This window comes from Dipodomys ordii, unplaced genomic scaffold (assembly GCF_000151885.1).
Source record: "Dipodomys ordii isolate 6190 unplaced genomic scaffold, Dord_2.0 Scaffold51, whole genome shotgun sequence".
Taxonomy (NCBI): domain Eukaryota; kingdom Metazoa; phylum Chordata; class Mammalia; order Rodentia; family Heteromyidae; genus Dipodomys; species Dipodomys ordii.
In genome coordinates, this window is record NW_012267267.1 from 1,624,261 (window position 1) to 1,646,938 (window position 22,678).

At 41.7% G+C, this 22,678-nt stretch overlaps 1 protein-coding gene across 4 annotated transcripts in view; it reads left to right on the forward strand.

Moving 5' to 3' along the window:
• Positions 1–14,550, forward strand: part of Rnf19b (ring finger protein 19B) — a 25,473-nt gene extending 10,923 nt beyond the window's left edge. The window contains exons 2-9 of one of the 4 annotated variants that reach the window (XM_013020513.1): positions 2,400–2,605; positions 4,251–4,395; positions 6,155–6,317; positions 6,751–6,865; positions 8,420–8,560; positions 10,179–10,386; positions 12,867–12,998; positions 13,734–14,550. In XM_013020513.1, the coding sequence (XP_012875967.1) occupies positions 2,400–2,605; positions 4,251–4,395; positions 6,155–6,317; positions 6,751–6,865; positions 8,420–8,560; positions 10,179–10,386; positions 12,867–12,998; positions 13,734–14,199 (1,576 nt within the window). In that variant the 3' untranslated portion in view covers positions 14,200–14,550. Of the gene's footprint in view, positions 1–2,399; positions 2,606–4,250; positions 4,396–6,154; positions 6,318–6,750; positions 6,866–8,419; positions 8,561–10,178; positions 10,387–12,866; positions 13,003–13,683 lie in introns of all 4 variants that reach the window. The other 3 variants (XM_013020515.1, XM_013020514.1, XM_013020516.1) reach the window with 3 other exon arrangements.
• The last annotated feature ends 8,128 nt before the right edge of the window (positions 14,551–22,678 follow it).

The window sequence follows — 22,678 nt, forward strand, 5'->3', positions numbered from 1 at the left end:
AGAGCTGAGGGACAGCGCCCAGGCCCAGAGTTCAAGCCCCACGACCGACCAAAAAAAAAAAAAAAAAGAATATATCATTAGGGCTGGGCGCAGGTGGCTCACGCCTGTAATCCTAGCTACTCAGGAGGCTGAGATCTGAGGATCATGGTTCAAAGTCAGCCCAGGCTGGAAAGTCTGTGAGACTTTTTTTTTTTTTTTGCCGGTCGTGGGGCCTGAACTCTGGGCCTGGGCACTGTCCTTCAGCTCTTCAGCTCAAGATAGCGCTCTACCACTTGAGCCACAGCACCACTTCCAGCTTTTTCTGCTTATGTGGTGCTGAGGAATCGAACCCAGGGCCTCATGCAGGCAAGGCAAGCACTCTACCACTGAGCCACTTTCCCAGCCCCGTCCATGAGACTCTTATCTCTAATAAAGCACTAGAAAACCGGAAGTGGCACTGTGGGTCAAGCAGTAGAGCACTTGCCTTGAGCTGAAGAGCACAGGAACAGCGCCCAAGCCCAGAATTCAAGCCCCACGACCTACCAGGAAAAAAAAAAAAAAAGAAAAAAAAGAATATATCATTAGAAAGAGGTGGCTTTGAGGGGTAACAATGCTCAACAATAAATGTACTCATTGCCTTACTCATGTAACTGTAACCCCTTTGTACCCCTTTATAATAAAATAAAACTTAAAAAAAGAAAAAAAGCTGGCTTTGCTGCGTGCCAGTGGCTCACATCTGTAATCCTAGCTACTCACAAGGCTGAGATCTGAGGATCAAAGTTCAAAGTCAGCCTGGACAGGAAAGTCAGAAAACTGGAAGTAGCACTGTGGCTCAAGTGGTAGAGGGCTCACCTTGAGCTGAAGCACCCAGGCCCAGAGTTCCAGCTCCACGACTAACAAGAATGAAAAAAAGAAAGAGAAAAAAAGGAAGGAAGGAAAGAGATGCCTTTATGCTATGTTAATTAATAAAAGGTGTACAATATTCTTGGGTTTTGGAAGCTGTCAAGAAACAAGACATTAAAAAGTATAGAATCATCCAAGTGCTGGTGTCTCAATGCTTAACCCTAGCTACTCAGGAGGCTGAGATCTGAGAATCACTGTTTGAAGCCATCTCAATCAGGAAAGTCTGAGCAATTCTTACCTCTAATTAACCACCGAAGTGGTAGAGTGTTAGTCTTGAGCAAAAAAGCTCAGGTACAGTACCTAGGCCCTGAGTTCAAGCCTCATGACTGACCCCAACCAAAAGCTAAAACTAAAAAAAGACCGACCAAAATAAGCAAACAAACAAAAAAAACATAGAATCAAATTGGAAAAAGTAAAAAAAACAAACAGATGAATTGAAGGGCTGGGAATGTGGTTAGTAGTAGAGTACTTGCTTAGCATGCATGAAGCCCTAGGTTTGATTCCTCAGTACCACATAAACAAAAAAGGCTCAAAGTAGTGCTGTGGCTCAAGGGGTAGAGTGCTACCTTAAGCAAAAGCAGCTCAGGGACAGTGTGCAGGCCCTGAGTTTAAGCCCCAGGACTGGCAAAAAAAAAAAAAAAATGAATTGAGCTTTCAACAGAAAAAGCAGACCATTTAGGTCATCTAGGAAAAGTACACCTAGGGCTGTTGTCTTTCAAGATGAGGTCAGACTATATAGCCCCACTGTGGAACTTAAAAAGTATACGTGCATCAGTTTTTGCTATAGCCCTTTATTTTACAACTGTTCTGTCTCTTCATGTAAACAAATCTGGTCTCTCTAAATACAACAAACTTGAAAGTAAATTGTTGGAAGTGGAGCTGTGGTTCTAGTGGTGGAACACCAATGTTAAGGAAAAAACTTGAGGGACAGTGCTCAGGCCTTGAGTTCAAATCCCAGTACACACACACACACACACAAGATTGTACTGGGTGCTAGTGGCTCACACCTGTAACCCTAGATAATCAAGAAGCTGAGATCTGAGGATTATGGTTTGAAGCCAGTTCAGGCAGGAAAAGTCTATGAGACTCTATTTCTATTTAACAAGCAAAAAGCCCAGAAGCAGAGGTGTGGTTCGAGTGGTAGAGGGAAAAAGCCAAGCAAGAGCTCAAGGCCCAGTACAGGTACAAGAAAGAATGAAGGGAGGAAGAAAGGGAGGGAGGGAAGTAAGTCACTCCTAAAACAGCTTAAACTATATTGGATATGTGCTGGGAACTCAGGCTGAATAATTATTTCCCTCTTATATTATTTCTATTTTTGGTTTTGAATATCAAAAATCCTTTCATACAGAATATGTCATAGTTGGTCAGGTTTGTGCATGCATGAGAGTGTAATATGTATACACTTATGCATATTTACCACATGTGATAATGCAGTATTAGCCCTGATGAATAATATCTGTTTGTCTTGATTAGGTCATTCTTACCTTACTGATATCTCTTCCTGTTTCCTTACTCAGTTATGCTGTTATTGCATATGGCTGTGCCAGCTGCCCCAAGCTAACCTGTGAGAGGGAAGGCTGCCAGACTGAGTTCTGCTACCACTGCAAGCAGATATGGCATCCAAATCAGACCTGCGATATGGCTCGTCAGCAGAGGGCACAGACTTTACGAGTTCGGACCAAGCATACTTCAGGTCTCAGTTATGGGCAAGAATCTGGACCAGGTATAAACTGATAATATTTCATTGTCTCCTTATTTGGTATTTCATTGTGAGCCCAAAGCAGAAAAATATTATCATACTGTATAACTCATGTGTCCCAGAGATCAAAGAGTGATCTTTCTATCTCAGACTCACGAATAGTTGGACTTGTAGATGGACTATAAGCACACACCACATTTCCTAGTTTGGTTATACTTCCAATACAGCAATGTAAATAGAATACACCAAAACTGAATTTTCAAGTTTCTATCTTTTTAATATATGTCTCAGATTGGAGAGCACTTAGGTCCTTTAACTAGGGGCTTTTTTAATACTTTGATCATGAGCAAAAGACATTTGGCTAGCTTTAAGCGCATCACTGCTTTTGGAGGCAAGATACAGATTTAAGTAAAGGAAATAATACTGATGTGAATTAATAATTAACCTTAAAAGGAGAGATGTCAACATTCAGTTTCTGCCTTTGATAGTTCAGGGCAAACCTATTTTAAAATGTCAGTGGATTTATTACCTTTTATATATGTACTCTGTTTCATTGATGTCATATAAGAGAGAATAGTAGGAAAGATTTTGCAATTCACTTTTTCCCGGCACAGCATAATCTCCTAAATTGTCATTTTATAGCTTAGTGCATGACTTGTGAAAATTACAGGGTGCATGATACATAATATACCCAGTTGTTTTTAGATTTTTGAATTTTAAAATATCATGGGAAGTACTACACAATAATGCTTGTTGAACCTGAAAGATTAGTCTCCTAACAGTTATCAAAACTTAAGCCCTTGAGTACCAGTGGTTAAAGCCTTTAATCCTAGCTACTCGGGAGGATGGGTTCGAAGATAGCCTGGTCAGGAAAGGCCATGAGACTCTTATCTCCACTTAACTACCAAAAAGCTGGAAGTGAAGCTGTGGCTCAAATGATAGAGTTCCAGCCTGGAGCAAAGTCCAGGACCCACAGGCATATAAGTGCGCGTGTGCGCGCGCACGTGCACACACACACACACACACACGCACGCATGCACACGCGTGCACACTCTCCCTCTCCCTCTCTCTTTCCCTCTCTTCCCTCCACCCCCCGCTTCCAGGCTATGAGCCAATGACTTACCATATCCTAGCTACTTTGGAGGCTGAGATCTGAGAATTGAGGTTCAAAGATTGCGTGGGTAGACACATTTTCAAGACTTTTATTTCCAGTTAGCCATGAAAAGTCAGAAGTAGAGATGTGGCTTAAGTGGTAGAATTTTAGCCATAAGCAAAAGAGAAAAATAGCTGAATGAAGCACAAGACCTGAGGGGGGAAAAACAAAACAAAACCATCCTGTGCTGCAGACTGTTCTTGCTGAGGGACTCTAATTTTAATCTTTCAGTCTATTAGCTGATTCCAGTTTTCTTGAAACTATCATTCCCTCTGGGGAGTCTGCTTGCTCAGTCAGAATGTGATTCAAGTGTTGTATAAGATGCAGGTCTTGGAATCGGCAGCTCAATATAAAATAGGAACCACTTTATGAAAATTCCTGAGGTCTAGACATTTGGAATCCTCAATCAAAAGCTCTTGACTCCCCTCTCATTTCTTATGTATACCTTAGGAATAATGAAGTCAAACTAGATTTAACAGAGGGTATTTTTCTACCCATCTTTCCTTCCCTTCTTAGCAGATGACATCAAGCCATGCCCACGATGCAGTGCTTACATTATTAAGATGAATGATGGAAGCTGTAATCACATGACTTGTGCAGTATGTGGCTGTGAATTCTGCTGGCTTTGTATGAAAGAGATCTCAGACTTGCATTACCTCAGGTAAGAGGGGAAATATATCCATTGCTTTTATAATGTTGTTCTCTTACTCATTTAGAGAAAAGGATGTCAAGGAGACATAGTTGACCTTTTATTGCAGAATAAGGAAGCTGGAAAAAAAATAAGCTCCTCTGAAATACTCCTTTGATCATGTTTTCCTCTGCAGAGCAACCTCCAGGGATTGTCTTCATTACCTTCTAGGTCATGTCTTGCCCCTTGCATAACTCTTAAAGCTTTGCACAGTCTGGCCCTAATCCACTCTTCTGTCTTTTCAGGTAATCTGAGGCTTGCTGTTCCTGTGTTAATTTTTGCTATCTTGCTCCATATTTGTTCATGTCCTTTTATTTGCCTTTCTTACCAGCTCAGTCTCCTATTAATTCTCTTTTGTTGTTAGCTTTCAGTTTTTACTTTGTTTTCCCTCCTTCCTTCCTTTCTCTGTCTCTCTTTGTCTATTTGTCTCTTTGTCTGTCTGTCTGTCTCTGTTCCTTCCTCCTTCCCTCCTCTCTTTCCTCTCTACCAAACTATCTCCAAGATCTTCTAGGCTCAGCCTTGGAATTCTCCTACCTCAGCCTCCTGACTGCTGGGATACAGGCATGCATCACCATGTCCTGCTTCTACAACTATTATCTATTGCTTAAGAGCAACTTAAATACCATTTCATCCATTATGCCTTCCTATTTTTTGCCTCATTTGTTATTTACTTTATCCCACCTTATAAATGTCACCACTACTTTGTACTTTGTGTACATGTCTTAATTTTTCTACACTGTGACCTTTTTAAAAAATATTTTGTGTGTGTGATGAGTTTACAAAGAATTGAGTGAATTTCTGGGCTCCTGTGGCTCATGTCTATAATCCTAGCTACTCAGGAGGCTGATATCTGAAGGATTGCAATGTGAAGCTAGCCCAGGCAGAAAAGTCTGTAAGTCTCCATCTCCAAAATAATTAGCAAAAAAGCCAGACTGGAGGTGTGTCCTGGTGGTAGAGCAGAGCCAAGCTCTGAGTTCACAACCCTCGTGCTGCCAAAAAAAAAGAATTGACTGAATATCAAAATATTGTCCTTGAAGAGTTAATATTTACAAAATGAATTTTATCGTGTATATGAAATCTCATTTTCAATTCAGTGAACATTTAGATATTTATATGTAGCAATTATTTATTGGGGCCCCAGAGATGGATAAGACATGATTCCTATTTTCAAGATTGCTCTCTACAAAGTAGAGAATGTAGTTTAGAGAGAATGAGAGACAAGATCAGGCACAGGGCTGAGGGTTAAAGTAGCCAAATGCAGAGTCCCAAGCTGACATAAGAGATGTGATGAGGTCATTTAATATCCTGGGAAGGTGTTCACAGTATCTATTGGGTATAGTCAGACATATGCCAAACCATTTCACAGTCAGCATGTTGACTGGCTGCAGGACAGATGTGTTTGAATGAGATGGTCAAGTGTATAGGCTGCATAGGATCCCAAGTAGTGCCAGTTTAGGAAGTTGGACCAGGGTTGCAGAGCAGGAGGAGAAGGAATTTAGGAATTTCAATTCAGGAGGCTTGTCTTTACCAAACAAAGGGGGAAAATGTCAAGAGTTCAGAGCTCTAATAATCTAGCCTGTCCTTTGCTGTCCCTTGTGTAACGTATTTGTTTCTTACAATCCCCTATAACTTAATCACTCCTGTTGAAAAGAATATGTGGCTTTTATCAAGCTCTTGTAACAGTAGCTGCATATGTAATATTTATATTAACTGGAATGTGTTTCTTCTTTAGCCCCTCTGGCTGTACATTCTGGGGCAAGAAGCCATGGAGCCGCAAGAAGAAAATTCTTTGGCAGCTGGGCACATTGATTGGTGCTCCTGTAGGGATTTCTCTCATTGCTGGCATTGCCATTCCTGCCATGGTCATTGGCATTCCTGTTTACGTTGGAAGGAAGGTAAGACATGGTACATTTTGTGCCTGATCCAGCTTTAGATTTGTTGGCAAAGGTTTGAGAGGAACGGGAAGGAACTTATGTTTTAAGACTGCCTTGAAAATCATCTGGTTCTTAGATAAAAATAACTTCAGCTTCTTAAATAGATTTTTATAAACCCTCATGAGATCTGAAAGTTCTTATTAACATCCTGGGCCTAACTCAAAGGTGAAATGCTTAATTATTTCATTCCCCTGAGATATTTCATCTCTTTTGAAATTAACATTTTCTGCTTTAGTTTATGTTTTCCAGGTCGGAGTTAGGTTAAAGTTTGAGAAAGATACCTCTTTGGAGTATCTTAAGATAGACAAACTTAGAAATGAATATTCATGTGTCCTTTTTCCCTGGTAAAACGCTGATGTTCTAACCTGCTGGCCTGAATTTTCTTTTTACTTAGATTCACAGCAGGTATGAAGGAAGAAAAACCTCCAAACATAAGAGGAACTTGGCCATCACAGGAGGAGTGACTTTGTCCGTTATTGCATCCCCAGTGATTGCTGCTGTTAGTGTTGGTAAGCTAGTCAGGCCCATGGCTTTGCAACTAGCCCTCTGACCATAGCACTTTAGATAGCTTACTAGGTGTTTTATGCCAACCTATCTTGGTAGTTACTTCTAGTAGGCACTGTTACTATGATTCTTTTCTTCAGCTTTTTAGCTACACTAAATTATTATATTGTGTTATAACAAACATGTGCCAGGTGTGATTCTGAGTGTTTTACGTGTATTCATTCACTTGGTCCTAAAAATCCTCACTAAAGCAGTAAATTTCCAGAGGGGGAGGGGGGGCAAGGAAAAAGAAAGGGGAGGGGGTAGAGAGGGAGAGGAAGGAGGAGGAAGCAACAGCAGTAGCAGCAACCACAGAAGAAGCAGCAGCAAAGCAGCAGAAAGAAGGAGCCAGGAGGGGGGATGGAAAAGAGGAGGAAAAGGAAGAGGGGAGGAGGAGAAAGAGAAAAGAAATAGAAGGAAGAGAAAAGGAGGAGAAGCAGCATCCAGTGCTGACTTTGATGTGATTAAAAGTAGCTACAATTGTAGTGAAAACAGAATCAGAATTACAAGTTAATATAACAATAACCTTGGACAGATTATCTAGTTTTAAATTCATGTCATTTTGCTAAACATTTTGACTTAGATTCTGTGCTTTTGGGGGAATGGGGTGCCTGTGCCTATCCTGGGGCTTGAACTCAGGGCCTAAGCATTGTCCTTGAGTTTATGTACTCAAGGCTAGTGCTCTACCAGTTGAGCCACAGCTCCACTTCCAGTTCTTTAGTGGTTAATTAAACATGAGACTCATGGACTTTCCTTCTTGTGCTGGCTTCAAATAGCAGTCCTCAGATCTCAGCCTCCTAAGTACCTAGGATTACAGGTGTGAGCCACCAGCACCCTGTGTTTTTAACAACTAAGCCATTCAGAATCACATCTAGCAGTGTGATTTTGGAGTTAACACTCTTGAAGACTCCTAAATGCAATGGTCCATGTGTCTTTTTTTGTGTTGGTACCATGGTTCTAACTCACAGCCTTATGCTTGTTCAGCTTGTTTGCATACAATCTGGTACTTTAGTGCTTTAGACACACCAACAATCTAGCTTTTTTCTGCTTTATTGGAGTTGAGTCTTTCAGACTTTTCTGCTTTTCTGCCCACGCCAACTTTGAACTAAGATACTGTAGGTCTCAGCCTCATGAGTGGCTAGGATTACAATTATGAGCCAGTGGAGCCTGGCCCCAATACTCAGTTTAATGTTTGGCTCTTGGATTAGTATTCAGTGCTGAATGGGAAGGGGAAATGAAAGCAATGTACATTCACTGTGCTAAATACTACATAAATATATTCTCATGAACTGTAGCAGGATTCCACAGTCAGATAGCCTGTAAATTAGAGCCAAGATTGTAATCAAGAGTTTGCAGGTTGCAAGTCTGATCATCATTCTATTACACTAGGCAGCCTGGTTAGGAAAGTCCACTCTGTCTTTTTTGACCCCTTATTGTTTGTCTGTGCTTAGTCCAAAAAGCAGAATTCAGGGCAATTTCAACCTGATGGTGTGCTGACAGGTTTCTATCACTTTCCCCAGGCATTGGTGTCCCCATTATGCTGGCATACGTCTATGGAGTCGTACCCATTTCTCTCTGTCGTGGAGGAGGCTGTGGAGTTAGCACAGCCAATGGAAAGGGAGTGAAAATTGAGTTTGATGAAGATGATGGTCCAATCACAGGTAAAGGAAAGAATTTTCATTTGAATTAATGGCATACTAGATAGAAATCAGTAAAATTAAGCACATTCTACCAAAAGATTGTCATTGTGATAATGAGCTTTGTGGAGGGGAGGAAGTATTTTTAGCTTTTCATTCCTTTGTTCCAGCATTATTAGGTTAATTCCTCTGGTACTTGCCTCTATGGGGCAGGTTCAAACTAGTGGGATTCTGAGTTACTACAAGTAGGTAGTGGTGGTAGATTTATAAGAAAGCCTTATATTTGCCCAGTACTTTATAATTTTCAGAAGACTTTACACAGTTATTATCTTACTTGGTTTTTACAACAGCTCTCTGAAGAAGGAGGGCAGGGTCTATTATTATCCCCATTTAAATGGTAACTTGTGTAAGTTTTATTTTAGTGTCTGTTAAGAGCTGGAGAACTGGGACCTCCACTTAAACATTGTTTCCACTTCATCACCTTAACTAACCTGTAGCACAGAGATCTCCAAAGAGTTTTCAAGCTTCCTAATAGAATCTACATATGACCTAAACATATTTTGAGCTCTTTGGTTTAAATTGAGTATAGTAGGACATGCTTGTCATTCCAGCACTTAATTCTGAGGCAGGAGGATTGTGAGTTTGAGGCCAGTATGTGCTACAGAGTGAGATCATGTCTCAAAAAGGGGGAGAAGGGGAAAGAGAGCTGGGGGCTGGGAAGGTGGCTCAGTGGTAGAGTGCTTGCCTTGTGTGCATGAGGCCCTGGGTTCAATTCCTCAGCACCACATAAGCAGAAAAAGCTTGAAGTGGTGCTTTGGCTCAAGTGGTAAAGTGCTAGCTTGAGCTGAAGAGCTGAGGGACAGGGGCCAGAGTTCAGGCCCCATAACCGACAAAAAAAAAAAAGGGATGGTGAACAGAATGCATGAATATGATTATAATACTTTATGTTCATGTGTGGAAATGGAGAGGTGAAGCCTGTTGAGATTGTTTTTTGAAAGGGAGAAGGAGAAGCGAGGAACCAGTGGCTTACGCCTATAATCCTAGCTACCTAGGAGGTTGAGATCTGAGGATCCTGGTTCGAAGCCAGCCCAGACACAAAAGTCCCCATGAGATTCTTACCGCCAATTAACCACCAAAAACTGGAAGTGGAGCTGTGGCTCAAAGTGGTAAAGCACTAGCCTTGAGCAGAAGGGCTCAGAGACAGTGTTCATGCCCTGAGTTCAAGCCCCACAATTGACAAAAATGTGGGGGGGGGGAGAAGAGTAGAGAAAGGGTGATAAAAGTATTTATATGCATATATGAACATGTCAAAATCAAAGTACCTTCTACACTAATTGATACTAAGACCTCACTTTAACTAAAAGCAGCTCAGTATAATGGGACAATAAGGTAATCAGAACTATAGCTTAGTGAGACCCAACAGTGACTTTGGACTAGTCACTAATTTCTTCACCTAAAATTGGAGCTATTAATGTCTAGTTTTCAGATAATTAAAACACCTAATGTGTAGTGGCTGCACTTAGTAGTGGTTCATAAGTGAATACCTTAGTACTTTTCTACCTGAAAATCTCCAGTCTGAGAAGTTATTGTAGGAAAATGCCTATTTGATGTCTCAAATTGAGGTGTTTGGTCTCACTCCCAGTGGCAGATGCCTGGCGCGCCCTCAAGAATCCCAGCATAGGAGAAAGCAGCATCGAGGGCCTGACAAGTGTGCTGAGTACCAGTGGAAGCCCTACAGATGGACTTAGTGTTATGCAAGGCCCTTACAGTGAAACAGCCAGCTTTGCAGCGCTTTCAGGGGGCACATTGAGTGGTGGCATTCTCTCCAGTGGCAAGGGGAAATACAGCAGGTAAGCAAGTAGACAATTACATGTTGATTCATTTGTCTGTACCAGTATGTCCCATGTATCATCTCACTTTCATTTACTCATCTGTGGCATTTATTCCTAGCCAAGTCCAGAGTTCTTTTCACTGTGCCACTGCTTCCATATGGAAAATAACCTTGACTTCAGATCCTTCCCTGCTATATTAGGTGCCTGCTCGAGGAAGAGTGGGAAGCAGGTCCTGGTGCTTTTCATTAGGCTTGTCATTGGCTTTAGCTAACCAGCATTATGCTGTATTTTATTGACTTAATAGGGGTATGATCCTTTTAACCTTCCTCTTCCCATTGGATAAATTAGTAAAACCCAGTTCTATTAATTTTTATGGGGCATATGTAAAATGGTGACCAAAAAGATTGTGACTTGCTTTATCATTTCACTAGCTGGACAAAATACAGTATAGATTCAAAGAAGCCTGGCAGATGTTAGATGAAAAGCAGTTAGTTGAGTTCAGTGGAGGAGCACAGGTGAGCAAAGCAGGTTAGACAGGTAGAAGAGATGCTTGCTGTCTGACATCTGAAGAACCTTGAGCCTTCAGTAGGACAAAGATTAGTTGCCTGTGACTCATACCAAGAGGATGACTAAAACATCTAGGCAGAAACGAGATACAGATTTTGGTGCTGTATAGAGGATATAGGAGGAAGTTATATGAAAGACCAAAGAAAGAATGGACTACTTTGTAGATTGTGAGCTGATTACTGCAGGAAGTGTTTAAAGTGAGACCAGATGGCCATTTGGCTATTAAAAGGATTCAAAGTAACAGATGGCAGGTGGACTGAATTCTGCCTCTTGGTGTCCACTGGTCACCTGAAAGCCTCTTTATTTATTTATTTTTAACTCATGGCTTCATGCTTGCTTAGCTGGCTTGCTTGGCTGGCATTGTATTATGTGAGCCAACCTGGCATTTTGCTGGTAATTTTGAAACTAGAGTGTCAAGAACTTCTCTGCCCAGGCTGGCCTTGAACCACTATCCTCTGGGTCTCAGGCCTCCCGAGTAACCAGATTACAGGCATAAAACACTGGTGCCAGGCTCCCTAGGTACCTTTTGAAAATAGATTTGAGGGCCCATTCCTAGAATTAATCATTTATAATCTCTTGGAGTGGGACTAGAGTTGGTCTGTGTTTAGAAAAAGCTCCCTAGGTGGTTCTAGCATAATTGTGTGAATCATCTGGCAGTCCTCTAAGTAGGTGGCAGATCTAGAGCTAGGACTCAGATTCTCACTGGGTACACTTGCCCTTGCATTGCTCTCATTTTCCTGGGCCTTACTTTGTTTTTGAAGGGTATCTGAGGGGGAGCAGCAGAGCAGAGGCATAGGTGGCAGAATGGAGGCTGCTGCTGACCTGGCTGCATCTCCTGGCTAGTATTTCTTGTCAGGGGATCCCGCCCCCACATGCTGGAGTATTCACTATAGTGTTCTCCTAAAGCCAACTCCCTTTAAATGAGCCGGCAGACATAATTGGAGAGTCATTTGCTGAAACTGCAGCTTAGCCAGTCCAGCTGTTCCCGTTCTCTGAAAGCCTTTCATAGGAAGTGAATGAGTCAGATGGGTTTGACTGTGAAACCCATTATGAGGAAATACTGAAATGTACAACAAAATGGTGTCGGAGCCAAGGAAGGAAATAGTTACGGATTCCTAACTCTGACACATCATTGGGAAAGTACTGCTGTGCAAGGAGGGAGGAGGTTGGCCCCTATGTATCCTGAAGTCTTACAGCCTGGAGGTAGTTTGATTGCTTATTTGAGTTAGTCCTATTATGTGTAAGCCAGGAAGGATAAGTGTGAATGAGATGTGGAACTCACAGAGGAGTGAGAGGAAAGTGTATAAATCATACAATAAAAGAGCACTTAGCAGAAAGCAACCAGTTTGCAGAAAGAATGAGGTGAATATTTCCTTTGTTGTTAAGGACTGAAGTTAAGTAAGTCAGGCAAAGGAAAAGAAACTTCCGGAGTGAGGGAACAGCATGTGCAGAGTCATAGTAGTATAAAATATAAATCCAGGGTAATTATGATTTTGACCTACAATGAAAAAACTGGAAGAGAGTTTCCTGGAACATCAGGAAGATCCGTAATGTCTGTTGTCAGGAGGGAGCCAAGAGTTAGAGAATTGTTAGAGTGATTGGGTCTTTATTTACACTGGTGCTGGTCTGGAGGTTGTTTGAGTTGTATTTAGGAGCCTCTGGAGAAGGAGCCCAATAATAATCATCTAGGCAGCAGATATGAAGGGCCTGATGTTAAGTAATAGCAGCGGGAATGGAAATGAGGGGACGATTTCAGTAGATGTTTAAGAGAGTAAATGTGTGAGCATGTATTTGAGCTGTTTGGCAATTGGAGATTTGCTCAGTCAGATCATCACAGTTCACAAGAGAATAATGGAAAAGATGTGTGCCAGGAGGCAGACCATCTCAGTGTACCCTGGCCTCATTAACTTGAACGTCCCCTCTTTACACAGGTTAGAAGTCCAAGCCGATGTCCAAAAGGAAATTTTCCCCAAAGACACAGCCAGTCTTGGTGCAATTAGTGACAACGCAAGCACTCGTGCTATGGCCGGTTCCATAATCAGTTCCTACAACCCACAGGACAGGTATGTGAACAGTCAGATGCCCAGAAAAAAGTTACATCGTTTGGTTGGGTACCAGGTCTTCAGAAGTTCAATGCCTCTTGTTAGGGCTCTTAACTACTATCATCCAGTGAGCTATATCTTACGTCTTATGAATTCATTAAGCAAGTTCTTGATACCAGAGTATTTGGCATCTCTTGATTCTTCTTCCTTCCTTCTCCCTCTGGCTGTCTCTTCTCCCTTTTCTCCCACACTGGTCCTCCTCTTCTCTTCTTTAGCTATTGTAATAGTGTGTAATTACTCACATTGGAGTTTAAAGAGCTAGATTGGTGGTGTGGAAGCCTTGAGTCTAGGGGTTTGGTTTGCCTTTTGTTTGATAAGGTTCTGATGTCTTGTTTCTCTTTCACTTTGAGTAGTGTATCTGGCATGGTGTAATTATGGTACTTCTAAACTGCAAGCATTCTGGTTTCTAGTTGTGGGTCAGTAGTAAAAAGCTATAAACTTTCAGTTTCATATTTTCAGTAAGACAGTGCGAGGCTCTTGCCCTTAGTTCAAGTCTGGAAGCTCTTTTTAGCTATTTAAAGAGATGTGCAAGCATGTGTGTGTGCGTGCATTTGTGTGTGTGTGTAACAAAAGTGAACTCTAGTCTACTGTTTACTACCTTTTTTAACTTCCTAATCCTGAACCCACAAACTACTTTTATTAACAGGTATAGCATGACCTATGCATGACTCAGAACAGTGGATTTTGTTTCCACAGAGAATGCAACAATATGGAAATCCAAGTGGACATTGAAGCTAAGCCAAGCCACTATCAGCTGGTGAGTGGAAGCAGCACAGAGGACTCACTCCACGTCCAGGCACAGATGGCAGAAAATGAAGAAGAAGGTTGTGGTGGCGGTGCTGGTTGTGGTAGCAGTGAAGAGGACCCCCCCTGCAAACACCAAAGCTGTGAACAGAAGGATTGCCTGGCCAGCAAAGCTTGGGACATTAGCCTGGCCCAGCCTGAGAGCATCCGCAGTGACCTGGAGAGCTCTGACACCCAGTCAGATGATGTGCCAGACATCACCTCAGATGAGTGCGGCTCCCCCCGCTCCCACACTGCGGCCTGCCCCTCAACCCCCAGAGCCCGAGGTGCACCGAGCCCAAGTGCCCACACGAACCTCGCTGCCCCAGCCGAGGCGCAGACTGTCTTGAAGCCAGAAGGTGCAGAAGCCAGAGTATGAAGGGGAACAAATGCTCCGGTTCTGAGAAGCACACTTGTTGTAACTGCATCTTTTGGGATCTTTTTTTTTGGGGGGGTGGGAGATTTATGTACTTTGTTTCAAAGATTGTCTGGTCAGGTTTTCCCCAGGGAAATTCTGAGAAATTTGCAATTTCTTACCAGATAAACATGAAAATGCTACCCTTAAGTCTCCCTCCCCTTCCCCCCATTTTTAGTTTTAATTTATTGGTTAAACTGATGTTGGCAATCCGTGAGGTGTGTCAAAGAGTGTACATATGTATGTGTGTATATTGTATGTATGCTAACATATTATTGAAGGACACATTTTAATAAAGATTTCTGTTGCAATTTACCTCATCTCATTTTCCTTGGCTTGGATAGAGCCAAGTGTTTGACACAGAATATTGCAATTTTTGATAGTCTCTAGACCTGAGTGAGCTTCTTTAACCCTAGGGAAGAAGAGTTGTATTCAGATCTGACCATAGTAGTCTCCTAACGTGATGGAGCAAAGCCAGACTTGCTTTGGACTGTGTAGTTAGACAGCATGAATTACCAGCTAAGCTGGCTGAATAGGGAAGCGGGACACTCACAGACTTCGTTTGCCCTTTAGAGGCAGCTGTGCCCTTTTCTTGTTAAAGCTTTACTTACCCTTTTCTCCATTATACTCACTGTTAGTCCCAAGCTTCAGAGGAGGAAAGGGACAGGGTAGGTATCCCAATAGTTCTTAAGAGGCCTGAGTGAATGTTTGAGGGTGATAAGTTGGGGAATAGTCTTTTCTTGTGCTGCTGGGGATTGAGCCATGCTACGCAGGTGCTCTACTACTGAGCCCCATCTCCAGGTCTTGGAAATCATTGTCTTATTGGAGAAGGAGCTGTTCTGCTTCCACTTAATCACCAGGGTGATAGTATAGACAGTTTCTGTACTTTCAGGCACAAATACCCTGTTCCAAAACTTACCTTAGTTTTAACAGTCTTTAGAGTGACCAAGAAATGTGCAACTAGGAAGGAAAGAGAAGGCAAAGAATGGCAGGAAAATTAAAGGCCCATGAGAGTCATGTAAGATTCTGACAGTAACTTGCTTTGTGGTGATGTGAGTTATTCTCACATGCCCCCAATTTGTCCTACTCTTAAGACTATATTTAAGAAACCTCGAGGGCCAATTCTCTGTCACCTTAGCCCTGGTCCCAGAAGACGAATTGAAAGCATCTTTTTCTGAGGACCAGCTGGCTTTCTGTTTCCTTTTCACAGATGTACCTGCTGCTCATCTTCCTGACCTGTGTGTTACTACAATAAGTATGAGGAGTCTGGACATCAGCTAACATGGAAGATTCTTACCTCTTGGGCACTGCACCTGCATCTCTTGGGCACCAGTGGATTTGGGGTCTCTGGAAGAAAATGCTCTAAAGGAATCTTTTGGCAGTTTGGGGACCTCTGAAATGCAGATTATCCATTCCAGATTTGCAGTTGTCTTGAAGCCTTCCGAAGAGAGCAGTTAACTTAGATCAAATCAAAGTCTGTTGAGCCAAGCGTACATTCCCTATCTTAGCTTCACAGCTCCCTAGAGTCTGTGTCCACTTGGCCAAAATGGACAATATACCCAATTATGGAAGTTACCAAGATTGAGCTGTTGTACTGGAATTGCTTTTGATATGGGCCCATATTTTTTCTGCCTGTAGGAAAGAGAGGGAAGAGAGAGGGGAAAGGAGAGAGAGGGGAGAGAGCTGGAGCTTGAACTCAGGGCCAGGGCACTCTCTCCCTTAGCTTTTTCCTTTAAGACTGGCATTCTATACCACTTGAGCCACAGTATTTTGGTGGTTAGAGATAAGAGTCTCAGAGATTTTCCTGCACAGGCTGGCTTCAAAATATGATCCTCAGATCTCAGCCTTCTGAATAGGATTATAGGCATGAACCACCAGTGCCTGGCTCTCAGTATTATCTTGAAAAGAGAAAGCAAGAATTCTATTTAAGCCGGGCACTGGTGGCTCACATGTGTAGTCCTAGCTACTTAGGAGGCTAAGATCTGAGGATGGAGGTTCAAAGCCAGTCTAGGCAGGAAAGTCTGTGAGACTCTTCAATTAACCACCAGAAAACTGGAAGTGGCACTGTGGCTCAAGTGGTAGAGCGCTAGCCTTGAGCTGAAGAGCTCAGGGACAGTGCCCAGACCGAGTTTAAGCCCCATGGCCGTCAAAAAACAAACAAGCTATCTAGACCAGAGGCTATAAAAAAAATTTCAAGTTATTTCAATCCATTGCTACACTGCATTCTAGTCTCCCAGGTTTTAGCAGCTGGAAAAGCCCATGAGTGCCACCTGGAGGAGAACATGAACAGTGAAGGCATTAGGGAAGTTAGCTGAGAAAATGGGGGGAAAATGTCCTCTTCATATACATTCATTCACTGAAATGCCTACTGTGTTTCAGATAGGATCACAGCAATTAGTAAAACAAAAATCCGTTTCCCCATGGAGTTACACTTTAGAGGGGAAAGATGATCAGATACATAGTTATAAGAATGGAAATGTTGGTTTAAAACAAAGCATAAGGGCTGGGCGTATAGTTTAGATGGTTCTGCACCCTGCAAGCCCAAGGCCTGAGTTCCTACCCTACTCTACATATACCCATGAAGTAGTAGATGGTGCTGCTTTCTAGCACTGGTCAAAAGTATCTGAGATATTCAGCTTAAAAGGAGGTGCAGTTTCAGAGGTCCCAGGTTGTGGTCCCTTGGCCCCATTGCCTTTGATCCTGAAATGATGGGGCAGACCACCATGGTGAGAATGGAGAATAGAGGAACTCATGATGGTCAGAAAACATGAAAGGGCTAGGGTCCCAACTTCCCCTTCAAGGACACACCTTCAGTGACCCAACCCTCCAACTAAGTCCCACCCCTTAAAGGCCCCACCATCTCCTGACATGCTACAGGATGGAGACCAAGTCCTCAATATGTGGGATTTTGAGGGACATAACAAATCCAATCTATAGCAAGCAGTATAGGCCTCTGATGCGCATTAGAGTGTGAATGGAACAAGAAGAGAACTCTGACTGGGGAAGAGCGCACAAGGTGAAGAGTAAAGCATAAAGACCCTTTGATGGTCTTTTGGTTTTTGGTTTTTAATTTTATTGATACTAATAAGGTATTGAACAGAAGGGTTACCATTTCACAATGTAGGTAAGTGTATATTTCTCTTTTGGACAATGTTACCCCTTCCTTGGCTTTCTCCCAGTTTCCCCATCCTGTCCCTGCCCACAAGTTGCATAGTTCATTTTCCATATAGTGTATACTGAATACCATGATTGCATTTGTTCATCCTTCCTCCCTCCCTTTCTGTGCCCCAAGATTAGAAAAGGAAAAACCACACCCAAAACTATTACTACCAAATGACATAATCTTATTCTTTCTAATAGATGAGTAAAATTCCACTGTGTATATGTATCACTTTTTTTTAACATTTATTTTTTGCTGCCATGGGCTTGAACTCTGGGCCTGCGAGCTGTCCCTCAGCTCTTCAGCTCAAGGCTAGCGCTCTACCACTTGAGCCAGAGTGCCACTTCTAGTTTTCTGGTGCTTAATTGGAGATAAGAGTCCCATGGACTTTCCTGCCCAGGCTGGCTTTGACCATGATCCTCAGATCTCAGCCTCCTAAATAGCTTAAGATTACAGGTGTGAGCCACCACTGCCTGGCCTGTATCACATTTTTTTATCCACTTGCCTACTCCAGGACATCTAGACTGTTTTCATAATTTAGCTATTGTGAATAATGCAGCAATGAACATGGATGTGCATATCCTGACGTGTAACATTCTAGATAGATGCTCAAGAGTGGTATGGCTGGGTCATAGGGAAGTTCTATGTTTAGTTTTTTGAAGAATCTCCAGAGAGCCCTCCAGAGTGGTCGTACTAGTTTACATTCCCTCCAACAGTGCACTAGGGTCCCATTGCCACATTCCACCAGTATTTTTTGTTGTTTGAATTATATTTTTTTTTTGGCCGGTTTTCTGGTGGTTTATTGGAGATAGGAGTCTCATGGTCTCTCCTGCCCGGGCTGGCTTTGAACTGCGATCCTCAGATCTCAGCCTCCTGAGTAGCTAGGATTACAGGCGTGAGCCACCAGCGCCCGGCGTTGTTTGAATTCTTAATGGTGGCCAATCTAACTAGGGTGAGATGGAATATCAAAGTTGTTTTGGATTTGGAGCATTTGCTCATGTGTTTACTTACCATTCTTTCTTCTTCTGAGAAGTCTTTAGTTCCATTGCCCATTTGTTGATTCGATAGTTTTGGAGGGGGTTAGTTTTTTGAGTTCCTTGTATATTTTGGGGATTAGGCCATTGTTGGATGTGTTGTTGGTAAAGATCTTCTCCCAGTCTGTTGGCTATCTTTCTAGTTTAATAACTTTTCTGGGCAGAAGCTTTTTATTTTGATATAATCCCATTTTTCAAGTTTCTCCCCTAATTTTCTGTGCCCCTGATATTCTTTGCAAAAAGTTTCTGTTCATGCCTATAAGGTCTAATGTTTCTCCTTTTTCATCTTGCAATAATTTCAGTATTTCAGGTCTGATGTTGAGGTCTTTGATCCACTCTGAATTGATACTTGTGCATGGTGACAAACCAGGATCCAACTTTAGTTTCTACATATTGGATGCCCACTTTTCCCAACACCAATTATTGAAGAGGCTACTTTTTCCTACTGTACATTTTTTTTGTTCCCTTGTCAAATATCAGATAGCATATGGATTTATTTCTGGGTCTCCTAATCTGTTCCATTGATATTTGGGCCTATCTTTGTGCCAGTGCCAAATTTTGTTACTATAGCTCTATTGTAGGCTTGAGGTCTGGGATTGTGATACCACCAGCATTACTTTTTTGCCTTAAATTGCTTAGGCTATTTGAGGTCCTTTGTTGTCCCATATGAATTTTTGGATTGTTTTCTCTATCTCAATGAAGAAGATCATTAGGATTTTGGTAGGGATTGCATTAAATTTGTAGTATGACCTTTTTTTTACTGTATTAATTCTACCTATCCATGAATATGAGAGGTCTTTCCAATTCCTGATGTTATCTTCAGTTCTTTTTTTCAGATTTTTTGTTTCCATTGTAGAGGTCTTTTTCTTCTTTAGTTAGGTTTATTCCTAAATGTTCTATTTTATTTTTGAGGCTATTGCAAGTGGAATTGTTTTCCTGATTTCCCTCTCTGCTTGTACATTATTGGTATACAGAAAGGTTACTAACGTTTGTGGATTGATTTTGGTTTGTTTTTTTTTTTTAGTCGGTCATGGGGCTTGAACTCTGGGTGCTGTCCCTGCACTCTTCAGCTCAAGGCGAGTGCTCTACCATCTGAGCCACCGGCGCCCGGCTTGTGGATTGATTTTGTATCCTGCTACTTTGCCAAAGGTATTGATCAACTATAGGAGCTTGGGTGTGGAGTCTCTCTGGTCTTTTAGATATAGGATCATGTCATCTGCAAACAGGGAAAGTTCAATTGTGAATATAAATCCTCTTTATGTCTTTTTCTTGCCTGATTGCTTTGTCTAGGAGTTCCAGAATTATATTGGTAAGGAATGGAGAGAGTGAGCATTTTTGTCTTGTTCCTAATTTTAGAGGAAATGGTTTTCATTTGTCACCATATAGTATGATGTTGGCCGTTAGTCTTTATTATTTTGAAGTATGCTCCTTCTATTTCTAGCTTCTCCAGCACTTTTAACATGAACAGATGTTGGATTTTGTTGAAGGCTTTATCTGTATCTATTGAGATGACCATGTGATTTTTGTCTTTGGTTCTGTTAATGTGTTGTATTACATTTATTGATTTACATATATTAAGCCTGGCCTGTATCTCTGGGATAAAACCCACTTGATCATAGTCTACACTTTTTTATTACTAGTTGTTGAATTCTGTTGGCAATGGGGATTTGACTGTATCTACAGACATGGTCATAATAAGAGGTGGTGGATTTTAGTTAACCAGTAGTGACCTTCTGGTTCCTTGTCTCTTTTATTGGGTGGAGGAAGAATTTTCCATGGTAGGCCAGTTCTGAAAGTCTGGCAGCCAGCCTACAGCCAGCCATCTGGCCTAGGCTTTTTTTTTTTTTTTTTTTTTGGTCGTGGGGCTTGCACTCTGGGCTTGGGTGCTGTCCCTGAGCTCTTCAGCTCAAAGCCAGCGCTGTACCGCTTGAGCCACAGCACCACTTCTGGTTTTCTAGTGGTTTATTGGAGATACAAGTCTCATGGACTTTTCTGCCTGGGCTGGCTTTGAACCGTGATCTTCAGATCTCAGCCTCCTGAGTAGCTAGGATTACAGGCATGAGATACCAGTACCTGGCTTGGCCTAGGCTTTTTTTTTTTTTTTTTGAGTCTGGTCATGGTCCTGAACTCTGGGCTTGGGCACTGTCCTTCAGCTCTTCAGCTCAAGGCTAGCACTCTACCACTTGAGCCACAATGCCACTTCTGGCCTTTTTTTCTGCTTATGTGGTGCTGAGGAATCAAACCCAGGGCCTCATGCATGCAAGGCAAGTGCTCTACCACTGAGCCATCTTCCCAGCCCTGGCCTAGGCTTTTTAAATTTTGTCATGTTTTTGGAAGTACTAAGGCTTAAACTCTGGACTTCAAACTCCCTCAGCTTGCACTCTACAACTTGAACCATGCCTCTAGCCCTGCTTTTCACTAGCTGTTTTGGAAATGAGTTTAGCAATTATTTCTGCTTGAACTAGCCTTGAAGTACAACCCTTCAAATATCAACCTTTGGAATAGCTAGACTATAATCCTGTAAGGTACAGTAATAGTGCCTTTTAACTCTGGTAATTTGCTTATATTGAATCCTTTTCTACTTAGAATTGGTGAGTTTTGTTTCCTTCCACTAGTTTTGGTTTCAAAAATGGTGTTAGAGATGAACGCTCTTAGATTAGGCAAAACCAACGCAGTGTGGTCACCTGAGATGCAGTGTCTTCTGGAAGGATGCCTGGCAGATCAGTTGGCTGCCATGATAGAACATCTCATGAGAAATGAGAGTTTAGATTACTCTGCTGGAAAGGTTGAAGTAAGAAAATGAAAAACTCAAAGCAGGTACAGGAGAACATCAAAAGAATCTTCCCTCTTGTACCCACAAGGCTGATGTATGTGACCAAGGGATCAGTATAGGTCTCTTAACATGAAAGTGAGAACAGGGCTGGGAATGTGGCTTGGTGGTAGAGTATTTGCCCACCATGCATGAAGCCCTGAGTTTGGTTCCTCAGTACCAAATAAACAGAAAAAGCCACAAGTGGGACACAGCAAAGGCAGTACTCAGAGGCAAGTTTATAGCTTTGAGTTCTTACATCAACAAATTAGAGAGATTTAACAATTTAACAAGGCACCTGAAGCTCCTTGAAAAAGAGCAACAAGCTAAACCCCAATCCAGTAGACAGAAACAAATAATTAAAATCAAATCAATTAAATGAAGTAGAGTCCAAAAAAAAACATAGGAAGAATCAACAAAACAAATAGTTGGTTCTTTGAAAAAATTAACAAAATTGACAGACCTTTAGCAAATCTTACCAGAAAAAGAAGAGAACACACCCAAATAAATTCGAGATGAGAATGGAAACATCACCACAGGAACAACCAAGATTCAGAACATTATAAGAGAATACTTCTCAAACCTTTAAGTGAATAAGTTTGAGAATCTGGAAGAAATGGGCAAATTTCTAGCACATATCGACATGCCCAAACTAAACCAAAATGATTTAAACCAGACTTAACAGATCCATATCAAGCATCGAAATAGAAACAGCAATAAGAGACCTCCAACCCAAGAAAAGCCCAGGACTGGATGGATTTACAGCCGAACTCTACAAGGTCTTCAAAACAGAACTCACACCAATACTCTTCCAACTCTTCAATGAAACAAAGTGAAAGTTCACTACCATACTCTTTCTATGAAGCCATCATAACCCTCATCCCAAAACCAGGCAAGGACTCATCAAAGAAAAAGAACAATAGACCCATTTCTTTGATAAACATCGATGCAAAACTTCTCAACAAAATTTTGACCAATTGATTTAAACAACTTACAAAAAATTATACACTATGATCAAACAGGATTACTTTCAGGGATGCAAAACTGGTTCAATATACACAAATCAATATAATTCATCACACCAACAAAAGCAGGGATAATAACCACATGATTGGAGGAGGCTACAATGCTTGATAAGAAATGTACTCATTATCTTGCCCATGTAATTGTAACCCCTCTGTACAGTATTTTCACAATAAAAAAAGAACCACATGATTATCTCAATAGATAAATGTGAAAAACAAAAAACATTTGAGAAGATCCCCTTTATGATGAAATCTCTGGAAAAGCTAGGAATCCATGGAATATTCCTCAATATAATAAAGGCTATGTATGACAGATCTACAGCCAGCATTATACTTAATGGCAAAAAGCTAAGTTCAGAAACAAGACAAATATGTTCACTCTCTCCACATCTCTTTAATTTAGTATTAGAATGTC